The sequence below is a fragment of the Macaca thibetana genome, chromosome 19, assembly GCF_024542745.1.
Source record: "Macaca thibetana thibetana isolate TM-01 chromosome 19, ASM2454274v1, whole genome shotgun sequence".
Taxonomy (NCBI): domain Eukaryota; kingdom Metazoa; phylum Chordata; class Mammalia; order Primates; family Cercopithecidae; genus Macaca; species Macaca thibetana.
The window spans coordinates 19,230,849-19,244,958 of NC_065596.1; the positions used below are offsets into that span (position 1 = coordinate 19,230,849).

Below are 14,110 nucleotides of genomic sequence, written 5' to 3' on the forward strand. Positions count from 1 at the left end.
CCCAGCTACTCGAGAGGCTGAGGCAGGAGAATAGCATGAACCCGGGAAGCGGAGCTTGCAGTGAGCCGAGATCGCGCCACTGCACTCCAGCCTGGGTGACAGAGCAAGACTCTGTCTCAAAAAAATTTAAAAAATACAAAAATTAGCTGGGCATGGGGGCAAGCACCTGTAACCCCCACACCCATGATCCCAGCTACTTGGGAGGTCGAGGCAGGAGAATCCCTTGAACCAGGGGGACGGAGGTTGCAGTGAGCCAAGATCACGCCACTGCACCCAGCCTGGGTGACAGAGTGAGACTTCATCTCAAAAAAAAAAGAGAAATGTCAATCATGCAGGGAATCGCCTCTTCCTGATGGTGTCAACGTTCAAATTAAGCACACGATGCCCTGAGCAACTTCAGTACGCACCAGATTCCAGGTCCTGGCCATATCTCTGTGTTTTTTCCAGTACAGACCAATACAAATGTAGAGTCTTCAAGATGAAAATGAGTGTGTATGCGCCTAGGCACAGTGGCTCACGGACTGCAATCCTAGCACTTTGGGAGGCCAAGGCAGGCGGATCACTTGAAGCCAGAAGTTCGAGACCAGCCTGGCCAACATGGTGAAACCCCATCTCTACTAAAAAGACAAAAATTAGCCAGTTGCAGTGGCACATGCCTGTCATCTCAGGCACTCAGGAGGCTGAGGTGGGAGAATCACCGGAACCCGGGAGGCCGAGGTTACAGTGAGCCGAGATCACACCACTACACTCCAGCCTGGGTGACAGAATGAGACTTCGTCTCAAAAAAAAGAAAAGGGCCAGGCGCGGTGGCTCACGCCTGCAATCCCAGCACTTTGGGAGGCCGAGGCGGGTGGATCACAAGCTCCGGAGATTGAGACATCCTGGCTAACACAGTGAAACTCTGTCTCTACCAAAAACACAAAAAATTAGCTGGGCGTGCTGGCATGCACCTGTGGTCCTAGCTACTCATGAGGCTGAGGCAGGAGAATCGCTTGAACCCGGGGGGCAGAGCTTGCAGTGAGCCAACATGGTGCCCCTGCACTCCAGCCTGGGCAACAGAACGAGACTACATCTCAAAAAAAAAAAAAAAAAAGAACCAGTAAAAAGGAACCAGTGAGGACTACAAGTTTCGCCATCAACCACCCACCCTGAACAACAGTTCTGTCTCCCCTCCTGGCCATTGGGGTCCCCACTTCCCGGAACTCTGAGCTGAGTGATGTCATAGATGGATTACCTCACTAGGGCCAAGGAACCGGGAATTTCAGGGACATGGGGGAGGGAGAGGGATGTCTCTCTACCGCCCCAACCCCCCATGTCTGTGGTGAAGTCGATCGAATTAGTGCTGCCCAAGGATGCAATCTACCTGGCTGGCTCCAGCATAAAAGGGAAGATGATTTTAACCCTGAACAGCACCCTGGTGGACCCCATAGTGAAGGTGGAGCTCGTGGGAAGGGGTTACATTGAGTGGAGTGAAGAAGCCGGGGCATCCCGCGATTACAGCAGAAATGTTATTTGCAACAACAAGGCAGACTACGTGCATAAGACAAAGACATTCCCAGTGGAGGGTAAGGACGAGGCCAACAGCCACCCCTAGCCATGACAGGAACCTGGGTCTGGAAAATAAACACATCCAAGAGTCAATCAACAAACCTCCAGGGCTATCAGAAATAGGGAGTGGCCTGATTTCTCCCTAAGGGAAGTCATGTAGAACGATGACCATCAGATACACAAAACACGAAAATAACAAGACATAAGGAGCTGATCAGAACCCAGATATTCAAAATGAAGGTTCAAAGTAGTCTCTTTGGAAAATGCTCAGTCCAACAACTGCCTTTGAGAGGACCCTGAGAAGTCTTACTCTTCTACAGATAAGTTTCACTCTGACAGCAAAACCCCAGGAGACAAAGTAGGCAGTCCTGTATTCATGGGGAAAGACAGTGGAGGTAAGCCAGGCACAGTGGCTCATGCTTGTAATTCCAGCACTTTGGGAGGCTGAGGCAGGTGGATCACTTGCGGTCAGGAGTTTGAGACTAGCCTGGCCAATACAGCGAAACCCCATCTCTGCCCCCCAAAAAACAAAAATCTAGCCAGGCGTGCCGGCACATGCCTGTAATCTCAGATACTTGGGAGGCTCAAGCAAGAGAATCACCTGAACTTGGGAGGAGGAGGTTCCAGTAAGCCGAGATTGCACCACTGCACGCCAGCCTGGGTTACAGAGCGAGATTCCCTCTCAAAAAAAGATAGTGGAGGTAGAAGAGCAAGGGAGACCTTCCAGGGAAGGAATAACTAGTCCCCAGTTCCACCAGGTCAGACCTGAAATCTGAACAAATGTCAGAGAGTCTGCTGAGCTATGGGGGGAATTATATGTCTTTTTCAAAATGTGTTTGTGGGGATATTCCCAGGTATTATGCAGTCAAGCAGAACACGTGGCCAACGCTTGGCTGAACAAAGTGTAATTTAATTTAATTTATTTATGTATTTATTTTTATTTTATTTATTTATTTATTTTTTTTTTTTATTTTTTTTTTGAGATGGAGTCTCACTCTGTTGCCCAGGCTGGAGTGCAGTGGCCGGATCTCAGCTCACTGCAAGCTCCGCCTCCCGGGTTTACGCCATTCTCCTGCCTCAACCTCCCAAGTAGCTGGGACTACAGGCAACCGCCACCATGCCCGGCTAGTTTTTTGTGTTTGTTTCTTTGTTTGTTTGTTTGTTTTTTGAGACAGAGTCTTGCTCTGTCGCCCAGGCTGGAGTGCAGTGGCCGGATCTCAGCTCACTGCAAGCTCCGCCTCCTGGGATCCTCCCGTCTTGGCCTCCCAAAGTGCTGGGATTACAGGCGTGAGCCACTGCGCCCGGCCTCCTGCTAGTTTTTTTGTATTTTTTAGTAGAGATGGGTTTTCACCGTGTTAGCCAGGATGTTCTCGATCTCCTGACCTCGTGATCCGCCCGCCTTGGCCTCCCAAAGTGCTGGGATTACAGGCTTGAACCACCGTGCCCGGCCTATTTATTTTTTGAGACAGAGTCTCACCCTGCTTCCCAGGCTGGAGTACAACAGCGTGATCTCGACTCACTGCAGCCTCCACCTCCCAGGTTCAAAGAATTCTCCTGCCTCAGCTTCCCACATAGCTGGGATTACTGGCACCCACCACCAGTCCAGCAATTTTTTGTATTTTTAGTAGAGACAGGGTTTCACCATGTTGGCCAGGCTGGTCTTGAACTCCTGATCTTGTGATCTGCCCGCCTCAGCCTCCCAAAGTGCTGGGATGACAGGCGTGAGCCGCCATGCTTGGCTTACGTATTTATTTATTTATTTTTTTTATTTATTTTTTTTTTTTTTGAGACGGAGTCTCACTCTGCCGCCCAGGCTGGAGTGCAGTGGCCGGATCTCAGCTCCTGCAAGCTCCGCTCCCGGGTGTTGCCCAGCCTCCCGAGTAGAGCTAGTTTTTTGTATTTTTTAGTAGAGACGGGGTTTCACCGTGTTAGCCAGGATGGTCTCGATCTCCTGACCTCGTGATCTGCCCGTCTCGGCCTCCCAAAGTGCTGGGATTACAGGCTTGAGCCACCGCGCCCGGCACGTATTTATTTTTGAGACAGGGCCTCGCTGTGTTGCCCAGGCTAGAGGGCAGTGGTATGATCACAACTCACTGCAGCCTCAGCCTCTCTGGCATGAGTGATCCTCTCACCTCAGCCTCCAGAGTAGCCAGGCACCATGCCTGGCTAATTTTTGCTTATTTTTTTTGTTTTTTTTTTGAGACGGAGTTTTGCTCTTGTTGCCCAGGCTGGAGTGCAATGCTGCAATCTCGGCTCACCACAACCTCCTGGGTTCAAACGACTGTCTCTTAAAAAAAAAGAACTAGCGCCGGGCGCGGTGGCTCACGCCTGTAATCCCAGCACTTTGGGAGGCTGAGGCGGGCAGATCACGAGGTCAGGAGATCAAGACCATCTTGGCTAACATGGTGAAACCCCGTCTCTACTAAAAATACAAAAACTAACCAGGCGTGGTGGCACACGCCTGTAGTCCCAGCTACTTGGGGCACTGAGGCAAGAGGACCACTTGAGCCCGAGAGGTCCAGGCTGAGTGACAAAGTGAGACTCCGTCTCAAAAAAAAAAAAAAGGCTGGGCCCAGTGACTCATGCCTGTAATCTCAGCACTTTGGGAGGCCAAGGCAGGTGGATCATTTGAGGTCAGGAGTTTGAGACCAGCCTGGCCAACATGGCGAAACCCCGTCTTTACTAAAAATACAAAAATTAGCCAGGCGTTGTGGTACATACCTGTAATCCCAGTTACTGAGGAGGCTGAGGCAGGAGAATTGCTTGAACCTAGGAGGCGGAGGTTGCAGTGAGCCAGGATCACGCCACTGCACTCCAGCCTGGGCGACAGACTGAGACTCTGTCCCAAAAAAACAAAAAAGAAAGAAACAGGGTCCCTGATATTTTTGGGATTGCCATGAGCTAGGGAAGATAGGCAATGCTAAGAGGATTTTTGAGAAGTGCAAGAAGGAAAATGAAATGAAGGTCATAGAAATGGCAGTTGTATGAGAGTCTGCTTCCTAGACCATCACTCAGTTGGTCAATCAACATGTATTACCATGCACTGTATACCATGCACTGAAGGTCAAGCTCTATGAGGGCAAAAGTTTTCTCTGCCTCACATACTACTTATTTATTTATGTTTAGAGACGGCATCTCACTCTGTCACCCGGGCTGGAGTACAGTGGCACGATCTCGGCTCATTGCAACCTCCGCCTCCCAGGTTCAAGCGATCTTCCCACCTCAGCCTCCCGAGTACCTGGAACTACAGGTGTGTGCCACCACACCCGGCTAATTTTTGTATTTTTAGTGGAGACGGGGTTTCGCCATGTTGGCCAGGTTGGTCTCGAACTCCCGACCTCAGGTGATCCACCCACCTTGGCCTCCCAAAGTGCTGGGATTACAGGTGTGAGCCACCGGGCCCAGCCGGTTCACGCCTATTATCCTAGCACCTTTGGGAGAGTGAGGCAGGAGGATTGCTTGTGGCCAGACATTCAAGACCAGCCTGGGAAATATAGCAAAACCCTGTCTCCACCAGAAATTTAAAAATTAGCCAGGCAAGGAGGCATGGGCCTGTAGTCCCAGCTCTTCTGGAGGCTGAGGTGGGAGGATCACTTGATCTCAGGAGTTGGAGGCTGCAGTGAGCAATGATCACACCACTGCACTGCAGCCTAAGCGACAGAGACAGACTTTGTCTCTACATAAAGAAAAAAAAAAAAAAGGTATATTTGTTGAACCCTGAAGGCCTAACTTCCACTTTCTCAGGCTCCAGGCAGGCGTATGCAAGGGTCCTTCAGTGGTTTCAGGTGACAACTCCAGGCACAGTCACACACCCCAGGGCATCCCACTCCAGCCCAGCTGGGGCCTGATATTTACAGGCCCAGCAGGTCCTAAAAGTGTAGAGCTCAGTTTAACTCAGCAGGGACAGACAAGCCAAGTCCAGGACCCGCCTCCATGCCAAAACAATAAATCAAGCAAAAAAAGGCCGGGTGCAGTGGCTCACGCCTGTAACCCCAGCACTTTGGGAGGGCGAGACGGGCGGATCGCCTGAGGCCAGGAGTTCAAGACCAGCCTGGACAACATGACAAAACCCCATCTCTACCAAAAATACAAAAATTAGCCGGATGTGGTGGTGCATGCCTGTAATCCCAGCTACTCGGGAGGCTGAGGCAGGAGAATCGCTCGAACCTGGGAGGCAGAGGTTGCTGTGAGCCGAGATCACACCACTATACTCCAGACTGAGGTCAGGGTTCACAGAGTGGCAAAACCCCGAGACACCCTGTAGTTCCAGGTACTCAGGCCACAGAGTGAGACCCTGTCTCAAAAATAAACAAACAAAAAAACAAAGCAGGCCGGGCGCGCTGGCTCAAGCCTATAATCCCAGCACTTTGGGAGGCCGAGACGGGCGGATCACGAGGTCAGGAGATCGAGACCATCCTGGCTAACCCGGTGAAACCCTGTCTCTACTAAAAAATACAAAAAAAAAAAAACTAGCTGGGCGAGGTGGCGGGCGCCTGTAGTCCCAGCTACTCGGGAGGCTGAGGCAGGAGAATGGCGTAAACCCAGGAGGCAGAGCTTGCAGTGAGCTGAGATCCGGCCACTGCATTCCAGCCTGGGCGACAGAGCGAGACTCCGTCTCAAAAAAAAAAAAAAAAAAAAAAAAAAAAAAAAAAAGAAGAAAAACAATTCTAGAACCTTCTGATGGCATTGGTGTGTTTTGCTTTCAGATAATTGGTTAAGTGCAGGCAGCCACACCTTTGACTTCCATTTCAACTTACCTCCCAGGCTTCCTTCTACCTTCAGCAGCAAATTTGGCCATGTCTTCTATTTCGTACAAGCTTCCTGCATGGGCCGGGAACACATTTTAGCCAAGAAGAGGATGTACTTACTGGTTCAAGGAACTTCCGCCTTCCACAAAGAAACTCCATTGCAGGTACCGATGGGGGAAAGGCGGAGGTGGAAACATTCTCCAAGCTCCAAGGAGGAAGAGGGAAGGTGGGTGGGCAGGGGACAGAGAAGGTCCCAAGGGGAGAAGGGAAGGGTGTTGGCAGCTTCCCAGGCCCTGAGATTTCACAAAAGGTGAGTCAGAAACCTTAGGGCAGCCGGAGGTCAAGGCTGCAGTGAGCCATGTTTGCACCACTGCACTCCAACCTGGGTGACAGAGTGAGACTCTGTCTCTAAAATAAAATAATATATGTGTATATATTTTATTTATTTTTTGAGACAGAGTCTCGCTCCGTCGCCAGACTGAAGTGCAGAGGCATGATCTCGGCTCACTGCAACCTCCGCCTCCCAAGTTCAAGCGATTCTCATGCCTCAGCCTCCTGAGTAGCTGGGATTACATACAGACTGGCGACACCACGCCCAGCTAATTTTTGTATTTTTAGTACAGACAGGGTTTCACCATGTTGGTAAGGCTGGTCTCGAACTCCCGACCTCAGGTGATCCACCTGCCTCAGCCTCCCAAAGTGTTGGGATTACAGGCATTAGCCACCATGTCGGGCCAACATTTTTTAAGAAAAGAAACAAGGGCAGGAACTAAGCCAGTGGTTTTTTTTTTTTTTTTTTTTTTTTTTTGAGACGGAGTCTCGCTCTGTCCCCCTGGCTGGAGTGCAATGGCGCGATCTCGGCTCACTGCAAGCTCCGCCTCCTGGGTTCACGCCATTCTCCTGCCTCAGCCTCCTGAGTAGCTGGGACTACAGGCGCCTGCCACCGCGCCCGGCTAATTTTTTTGTATTTTTAGTAGAGACGGGGTTTCACCATGTTAGCCAGGATGGATAAGCCAGTGGTTTTCAACTGGGGCTGTTTTATCCCCATAAGGGACATTTGGCAATGTCTGGAGACATCTGTGGTTGTCTCAACTTGGGGGGTGCTCCTGGCATGGAATGGGTGGAGGCCAGGGATGCTGCTCAGCACCCTGCAGAGCCCAGGAGAGCCCCACCCAGGAGAATGGCCCAAATGTCCACTTGTCAAGGGGGAGACACGGCCCTAGGGAAAAGCCAAGAAGAGGCCCCACGGGGTGACCCTCAGTGTGGGAGAGAGGCCTGGACACTCAGTAGCCCTCCAGCACTGACCTTGGAGCTCTCAGACAATAGAGGTGGTGGCCTCAGTCCAGGAGAAGGAAGGGCTGTGCAGCCTCCACTTGGCTGAGTGCAGGACTCGTTCTGGGTCCCTTCCCGAGTCCAGGTGCAGAGGCGGAAGTCGAGGTGGGAGGAGGGACGTTGGCCAAAGTCACTTCACCTCTCCAGGGAGTGATTTGCCATCAGAGCATTGGGACAAGATGACAAATGTCAGAGGGCTGGCATTTTTTTTTTCTTTTCCTTTTTTTTTTTTTTTTTTTGAGACGGAGTCTCGCTCTGTCACCCAGGCTGGAGTGCAGTGACATGATCTCGGCTCACTGCAACCTCCGCCTCCTGGGTTCAAGCAATTCTCACGCCTCAGCCTCCTGAGGAGGCTGGGATTACAGGCACCTGCCCCCAAGGCCGGCCAATTTTTTTTTCTATTTTTAGTAGAGACGGGGTTTCACTATCTTGGCCAGGCTGGTCTTGAACCCCTGACCTTGTGATCCACCCTCCTCGGCCTCCCAAAGTACTGAGATTACAAGTGTGCACCACTATGCCCGGCCAGCAGTTTCTTTTTCCTTTTCTTTTCTTTTTTTTGTTTTTTTGAGAGGGAGTCTTGCTCTGTCGCCCAGGCTGGAGTGCAGTGGCCGGATCTCAGCTCACTGTAAGCTCCGCCTCCCGGGTTTACGCCATTCTCCTGCCTCAACCTCCCGAGTAGCTGGGACTACAGGCGCCTGCCACCTCGCCCGGGTAGTTTTTTGTATTTTTTAGTAGAGACGGGGTTTCACCGTGTTAGCCAGGATGGTCTCCATCTCCTGACCTCATGATCTGCTTGTCTCGGCCTCCCAAAGTGCTGGGATTACAGGCTTGAGCCACCACGCCCAACCTTTTTTTTTTTTTTTTTGAGACGGAGTCTTGCTCTGTCGCCCAGGCTGGAGTGCAGTGGCACAATCTCGGCTCACTGCAAGCTCCGCCTCCCGGGTTCGTGCCATTGTCCTGCCTCAGCCTCCCAAGTAGCTGGGACTACAAGCGCCCGCCACCACACCTGGCTAATTTTTTTGTATTTTTAGTAGAGACAGGGATTCACAGTGTTAGGCAGGATGGCCTCGATCTCCTGACCTCGTGATCCGCCCGCCTTGGCCTCCCAAAGTGTTGGGATTACAGGCATGAGCCACCACGCCTGGCCCCATTGTTTTTCTTTTGATACAGAGTTTCACTCTGTCACCCAGGTGGGAGTGCAGTGGCACAATCTTGGCTCAATATAACCTCTGACTCCCGGGTTCAAGTGATTCTCCTGCCTCAACCTCTGGAGCAGCTGGGATTAGAGGTGCCCACCACCACGTCCAGCTAATTTTTGTATTTTTTAGTAGAGATGGGGTTTCGACATGTTGGCCAGGCTGGTCTCAAGCTGACTTCAGGTGATCCGCCTGCCTAGGCCTCCCAAAGTGCTGGGATTACAGGCGTGAGCCACTGCTCCTGGCTGGTACCTCTATTAAAAAAAAAAAAAAAAAAAAAGGTAATAGCTCAGTTGGAAATAAAGGGACACTGGTAGCTCTTGGTACCTCCTGATACCTCCTTCAGGACCAGGACAGGACTACCAGCTTTGTCTTGAGTTAGGGCAGCAGGTTCTTTCACACCTGCAGGGTCCTAACGCATGCTACGAATTTTCGAATAAGACTGCCGGGATTTAGAATGAAACCAGATGCAATTAAACTTCAGGAGAGGAGGGGCAGCTCCAGCTGCTCCTGAGAAGGCGGAAGAGAAGCCAGAGGCAGAAAAGTGGGAGGTGAGGTCAGAGGGGGTCAAGGGTCTGCCTGAGTTCTCAAAAAGGCGACATACCTGACCTCCTGCAGTATGTTTTTCTTTCTTTTCTCTTCTTCTTCTTCTTCTTTTTTTTTTGTTTTGTTTGTTTTATTGAGATGGAGTCTCACTCTGTCGCCCAGGCTGGAGTGCAGTGGCGCAATTTCGGCTCACTGTAACCTCTGCCTCCTGGGTTCACGCCATTCTTCTGCCTAAGCCTCCCGAGTAGCTGGGACTACAGGTGCCCACCACCACACCCGGCTATTTTTCTTTTTGTATTTTTAGTAGAGACAAGGTTTCACCCTGTTAGTCAGGATGGTCTCGATCTCCTGACCTCGTGATCTGCCCGCCTCGGCCTCCCAAAGTGCTGGGATTACCCAGCCTTCTTCTTCTTTTTTTTTTTGGAGACAGGGTCTCACTATGTTGCCCAGGCTGGTCTCGAACTTCTGGGCTTGAGTGATCCTCCTCCCTTGGCCTCCCCAAAGTTCTGGGATTACAGGCATGAGCCACCACACCCGGCCAGCAATGTTTTCAAATCACAGGTCACAACCCAGTAGTGGGTTGCAAAAATCCATTTGGTGGAATACAAGCATTTTCTTTTCTTTTTCTTTTCTTTTCTTTTCCTTCTTTTTTTTTTTTTTTTTTTTTTTTTTTTTTTTTTTTTTTTTTTTTGAGACAGAGTCTCCCTCTGTTGTTCAGGCTGGAGTGCAGGGCTGGATCTCAGCCTCACTGCAACCTCGGTCTCCCAGATTCAAGTGATTCTTCTGCCTTAGCCTCCCGAATAGCTGGGATTACAGGAGCATGCCACCACACCTGGCCAGTTTTTATATTTTTAGTAGAAATGGGGTTTCACCACATTGGCCAGGCTGGTCTCAAACTCCCGACCTCAGGTGATCCGCCTGCCTTGGCCTCCCGAAATGCTGGGATTACAGGTGTGAGCCACTATGCCTGGTCTTTTTTTATTTTTATTTTTTGAGACGGAGTCTCACTCTTTTGCCAGGCTGGAGCAATCCCGGCTCACTGCAACCTCCACTTCCCGGATTCCGGTGATTCTCCTGCCTCAGCCTCCTGAGTAACTGGGATTACAGGTGCCCGCCACCACGCCTGGCCAATTTTTGTATTTTTAATAGAGATGGGGTTTCACCAAGTTGGACAGGATGGTCTCGATCTCTTGACCTTGTGATCCACCCGCCTCGGCTTCCCAAAGTGCTAGGAGCGCCTGGCCATATTTTTATAAAATGAAAGAATAGGCAAGAATATAAATAGGCAATATCAGAAAAAATCAATTTAGCAGGTTGCAACCATTTTTTTAAATAAGATAAAAGAACAGAACAGGCAATAAGTAGAATAAAAATATCAGAAATAACAATCTGCCATGTTGCAATCAACTTTTTAAAAATAAAAGCAGGCCAGGCACTTTGGGAGGCCAAGGCAGACAGATCAACTGAGGTCAGGCATTTGAGATCAGCCTGGCCAACATGGTGAAACCCCGTCTCCACTAAAAATATAAAAATTAGCCAGGCATGGTGGTGTGCACCTGTAATCCCAGCTCCTTGAGAGGCTGAGGCAGGAGAATTACTTGAACCTGGGAGGCGGAGGCTGTAGCAAGCCAAGATTTTACCATTGCACTCCAGCCTGGGCAACAGAGCGAGATTCCATCTCAAATAAAATGAAATAAAATAAAAATAAAAGCAAAGAACAGACTATGTCAGAAAATACAAATTTTGTGAGTTTCAATGAACTTTGTTTTTTTTAAATTATTTTTAGGGTGAGCGCGGTGGCTCATGCCTGTAATTCCAGCACCGAGAGGCTGGAAGCAGTGGCCGGACTGCTCACTGAGCCCAGGAGTTTGAGGGTTTACGCCTGGACAACATAGTGAGACCTTATTTCAAAAAAAAAAACTAAAAAAAAAAAAAGGCCGGGCACGGTGGCTCAAGCCTGTTTTCCCAGCATTTTTTTGGGAGCCGAGACGGGGGATCACGAGGCCAGGAGATGGTCTTCATCCTGGCTAACCTCGTGATCCGCCCGTCTCTACTAAAAAAAATACAAAAAATTAGCCGGGCTTGAGCCATGGCGGGCGCCTGTAGTCCCAGCTACTCGGGATTAAAGGCAGGAGAATGGGTGAACCCGGGCGGTGGAGCTTGCAGTGAGCTGAATCCGGCCATTGCAGGCTCCAGCGGGAGGACAGAGCGAGACTCCGTCTGAAACAAAAGCCTGGACAAAACAAACAAAAACCAAAAAAAAAAAAAAAAAAAAAAAAAAAAAAAGCTGGGGTGTGGTGGCACGCATGCCTGTGGTCCCAGCTACTTGGGATGCTGATGGCGGGGGATAACTTGAGCCCCGGAGGTCAAGGCTGCAGTGAGCCATGAATGCACCACTGAACTTCAGGCTGCAAACAAAAACAAAAACAAAAAAAAGGCCGGGCGCAGTGGCTCACGCCTGTAATCCCAGCACTTTGGGAGGCCGAGGCGGGCGAATCACGAGGTCAGGAGATCGAGACCATCCTGGCTAACACAGTGAAACCCCACCTCTACTAAAAATGCAAAAATTAGCCGGGCGTGGTGGCGCACGCCAGTAATCGCAGCTACTCAGGAGGCTGAGGCAGGAGAATCACTTGAATCCAGGAAGCGGAGATTGCAGTGAGCCGAGATCACGCCATTGCACTCCCGCTTGGGCAACAAGAGCAAAACTCCATCTCAAAAAAAAGAAGAAGAAGAAAGAAAGAGGCCGGGTACGGTGGCTCACGCCTGTAATCCCAGCACTTTGGGAGGCCGAGGCAGGCGAATCACGAGGTCAGGAGATCAAGACCATCCTGGCTAACACTGTGAAACCCCGTCTCTACTAAAAATACAAAAAATTAGCCAGGCGTGGTGGCAGGCACCTGTAGTCCCAGCTACTCGGGAGGCTGAGGCAGGAGAATGGCAGGAACCTGGAAGGCGGAGGTTGCAGTGAGCCGAGATTGCGCCACTGCACTCCAGCCTGGGCGACAGAGCGAGACTCCGTCTCAAAAAAAAATAAAGAAAGAAAGAAAAATTGATATTCCAAATGGTAAATAGCCTTGATCCAAGGGCACTGGGAGAGGCTGGGTGCAGTGGCTCACGCCTGTAATCCCAGCACTTTGGGAGGCTGAGGCGGGCAGATCACCTCAGGTCGGGAGTTCATGACCAGCCTGGCCAACATGGCGAAACCCGAGATACAAAAATTACACCACGGTGGCTGCACGCCTCCAGCCTTTGGGCGACAGAGCATAAGATGTCTCAGGAGTTCGAAAAAACAAAAACCCCGTCTCACAAAAAAAAAACAAAAATGCAGGGAGATGGGAGATGACTCCAGGTTTTTCACTGCAAAATCCCTAGGGCTCCAGATTGCTTGAATCTTAATACCTCGTGGTGAGCGGGGATGGTGAAAGTGCACCCAAAGCCCAGAGGCTTTTTAAAAAAAAAAAATTTTATTTTATTTTATTTGGCATTTTTTTTTTTTTTTTTTTTTGAGGACGGAGTCTCGCTCTGTCGCCCAGGCTGGAGTGCAGTGGCGAGATCTCAGCTCACTGCAAGCTCCGCCTCCCGGGTTCACGCCATTCTCCTGCCTCTGCCTCCCGAGTAGCTGGGACTACAAACCAAAAACCAAAACATGCGCGCCCGGCTAATTTTTGTTTTTTACTAGCAAGATCCCTAGGGGTTCCACCGTGGTCTCGATGCCTCTTCCTGACCTTGTGATCCCCCCCACTCGGCTCCCAAAGTTGATTTTTATTTTATTTTTGAGATGGAGTCTTGCTCTGTAGCACTGGCTAGAGTGCAATAGCACAATCTCGGCTTACTGCAGCCTCCACCTCCCGGGTTCAAGAGTCTCCTGCCTCAGCCTCCTGAGTAGCTGGGATTACAGGCATGCACCATCACGCTCAGCTAGTTTTTGTATTTTTAGTAGAGACAGGGGTTTCACCATATTAGTCAGGCTGGTCTCGAACTCCTGACCTCATGATCCTCCCACCTCGGCCTCCCGAAGTGCTGGGATTATAGGCGTGAGCCACCGTGCCCGGCCAGCCCCAGAGGCTTTGAGGAGTTCCCAGGGTGGATCAGGCAGGCGAGTGGATTGTGCGGTCCTGGTCCCTCACGGTTGTCTGTTTCTGTTCCCCCACATCCTCCTCTTCTAGAACCCCTTGTTGGTGGAGGCTGAGGAGAAAGTCTCCTACAACTGCTGCCGCCAGGGCACCATCTGCTTGCAAATCCAAATGGAAAAAAACACCTTCACGCCAGGAGAGAAGGTTGTCTTCACAACAGAGATCAACAACCAGACCAGCAAATGCATCAAGACGGTCATATTCGCCCTGTATGCTCACGTTCAGTACGAGGGCTTCACGCCCGGCGCGGAGAGGAGGTCTCGGCTGGACAGCAGCGAGCTTCTGCGGCAGGAGGCCAACACCCACATGACCCGCTTCAACACCACCAAGATCGTCAGCACCTTCAACCTCCCAGTGCTGCTGTCCGTGAGCAGCAGCACACGGGACGGGGAGATCATGCACACTCGCTACGAGCTGGTCATCACCGTGCACCTGCCCTGGTCCCTGACCAGCCTCAAGGCCAAGGTTCCCATCATCATCACCAGCGCCTCGGTGGACTCTGCCGGCTGCCAGTCGTCAGAGGACGGAGTGTTACCCGTGAGCCCAGATCACCAGAATTAAGTGCCCAAACTTTTAAATATTAAAAGCTTTATTAGTCTCTACT

The 14,110-nt window shown here is 50.7% G+C and overlaps 2 protein-coding genes across 4 annotated transcripts in view; both read left to right on the top strand.

The window, feature by feature from the left end:
• Positions 1 to 14,110, top strand: part of MYDGF (myeloid derived growth factor) — a 408,533-nt gene that overhangs the window by 158,076 nt on the left and 236,347 nt on the right. The window lies entirely within an intron of this gene.
• Positions 1,237 to 14,094, top strand: ARRDC5 (arrestin domain containing 5). 2 transcript variants are annotated; one of them, XM_050770635.1, is made up of 4 exons: positions 1,237 to 1,565; positions 4,675 to 4,798; positions 6,313 to 6,460; positions 13,540 to 14,094. In XM_050770635.1, the coding sequence occupies exons 1-4, from the start codon at positions 1,313 to 1,315 to the stop codon at positions 14,065 to 14,067; spliced, it is 1,053 nt and encodes a 350-aa protein (XP_050626592.1). In that variant the 5' UTR covers positions 1,237 to 1,312; the 3' UTR covers positions 14,068 to 14,094. The 2 variants fall into 2 exon arrangements, with proteins under 2 accessions (XP_050626592.1, XP_050626591.1); XM_050770634.1 differs by lacking the exon at positions 4,675 to 4,798 and having other exon boundaries at positions 6,255 to 6,460.

Excerpts from the sequence above, each read along its gene's own strand:
- ARRDC5 (XM_050770635.1), top strand. The coding sequence starts at position 1,313 with ATGTCTGTGGTGAAGTCGATCGAATTAGTGCTGCCCAAGGATGCAATC. Across the intron at positions 1,566-4,674 it reads AAAGACATTCCCAGTGGAGG|AGACGGCATCTCACTCTGTC; the intron begins GTAAGGACGAGG and ends ATTTATGTTTAG. Across the intron at positions 4,799-6,312 it reads CCGAGTACCTGGAACTACAG|GCTTCCTTCTACCTTCAGCA; the intron begins GTGTGTGCCACC and ends CTTACCTCCCAG.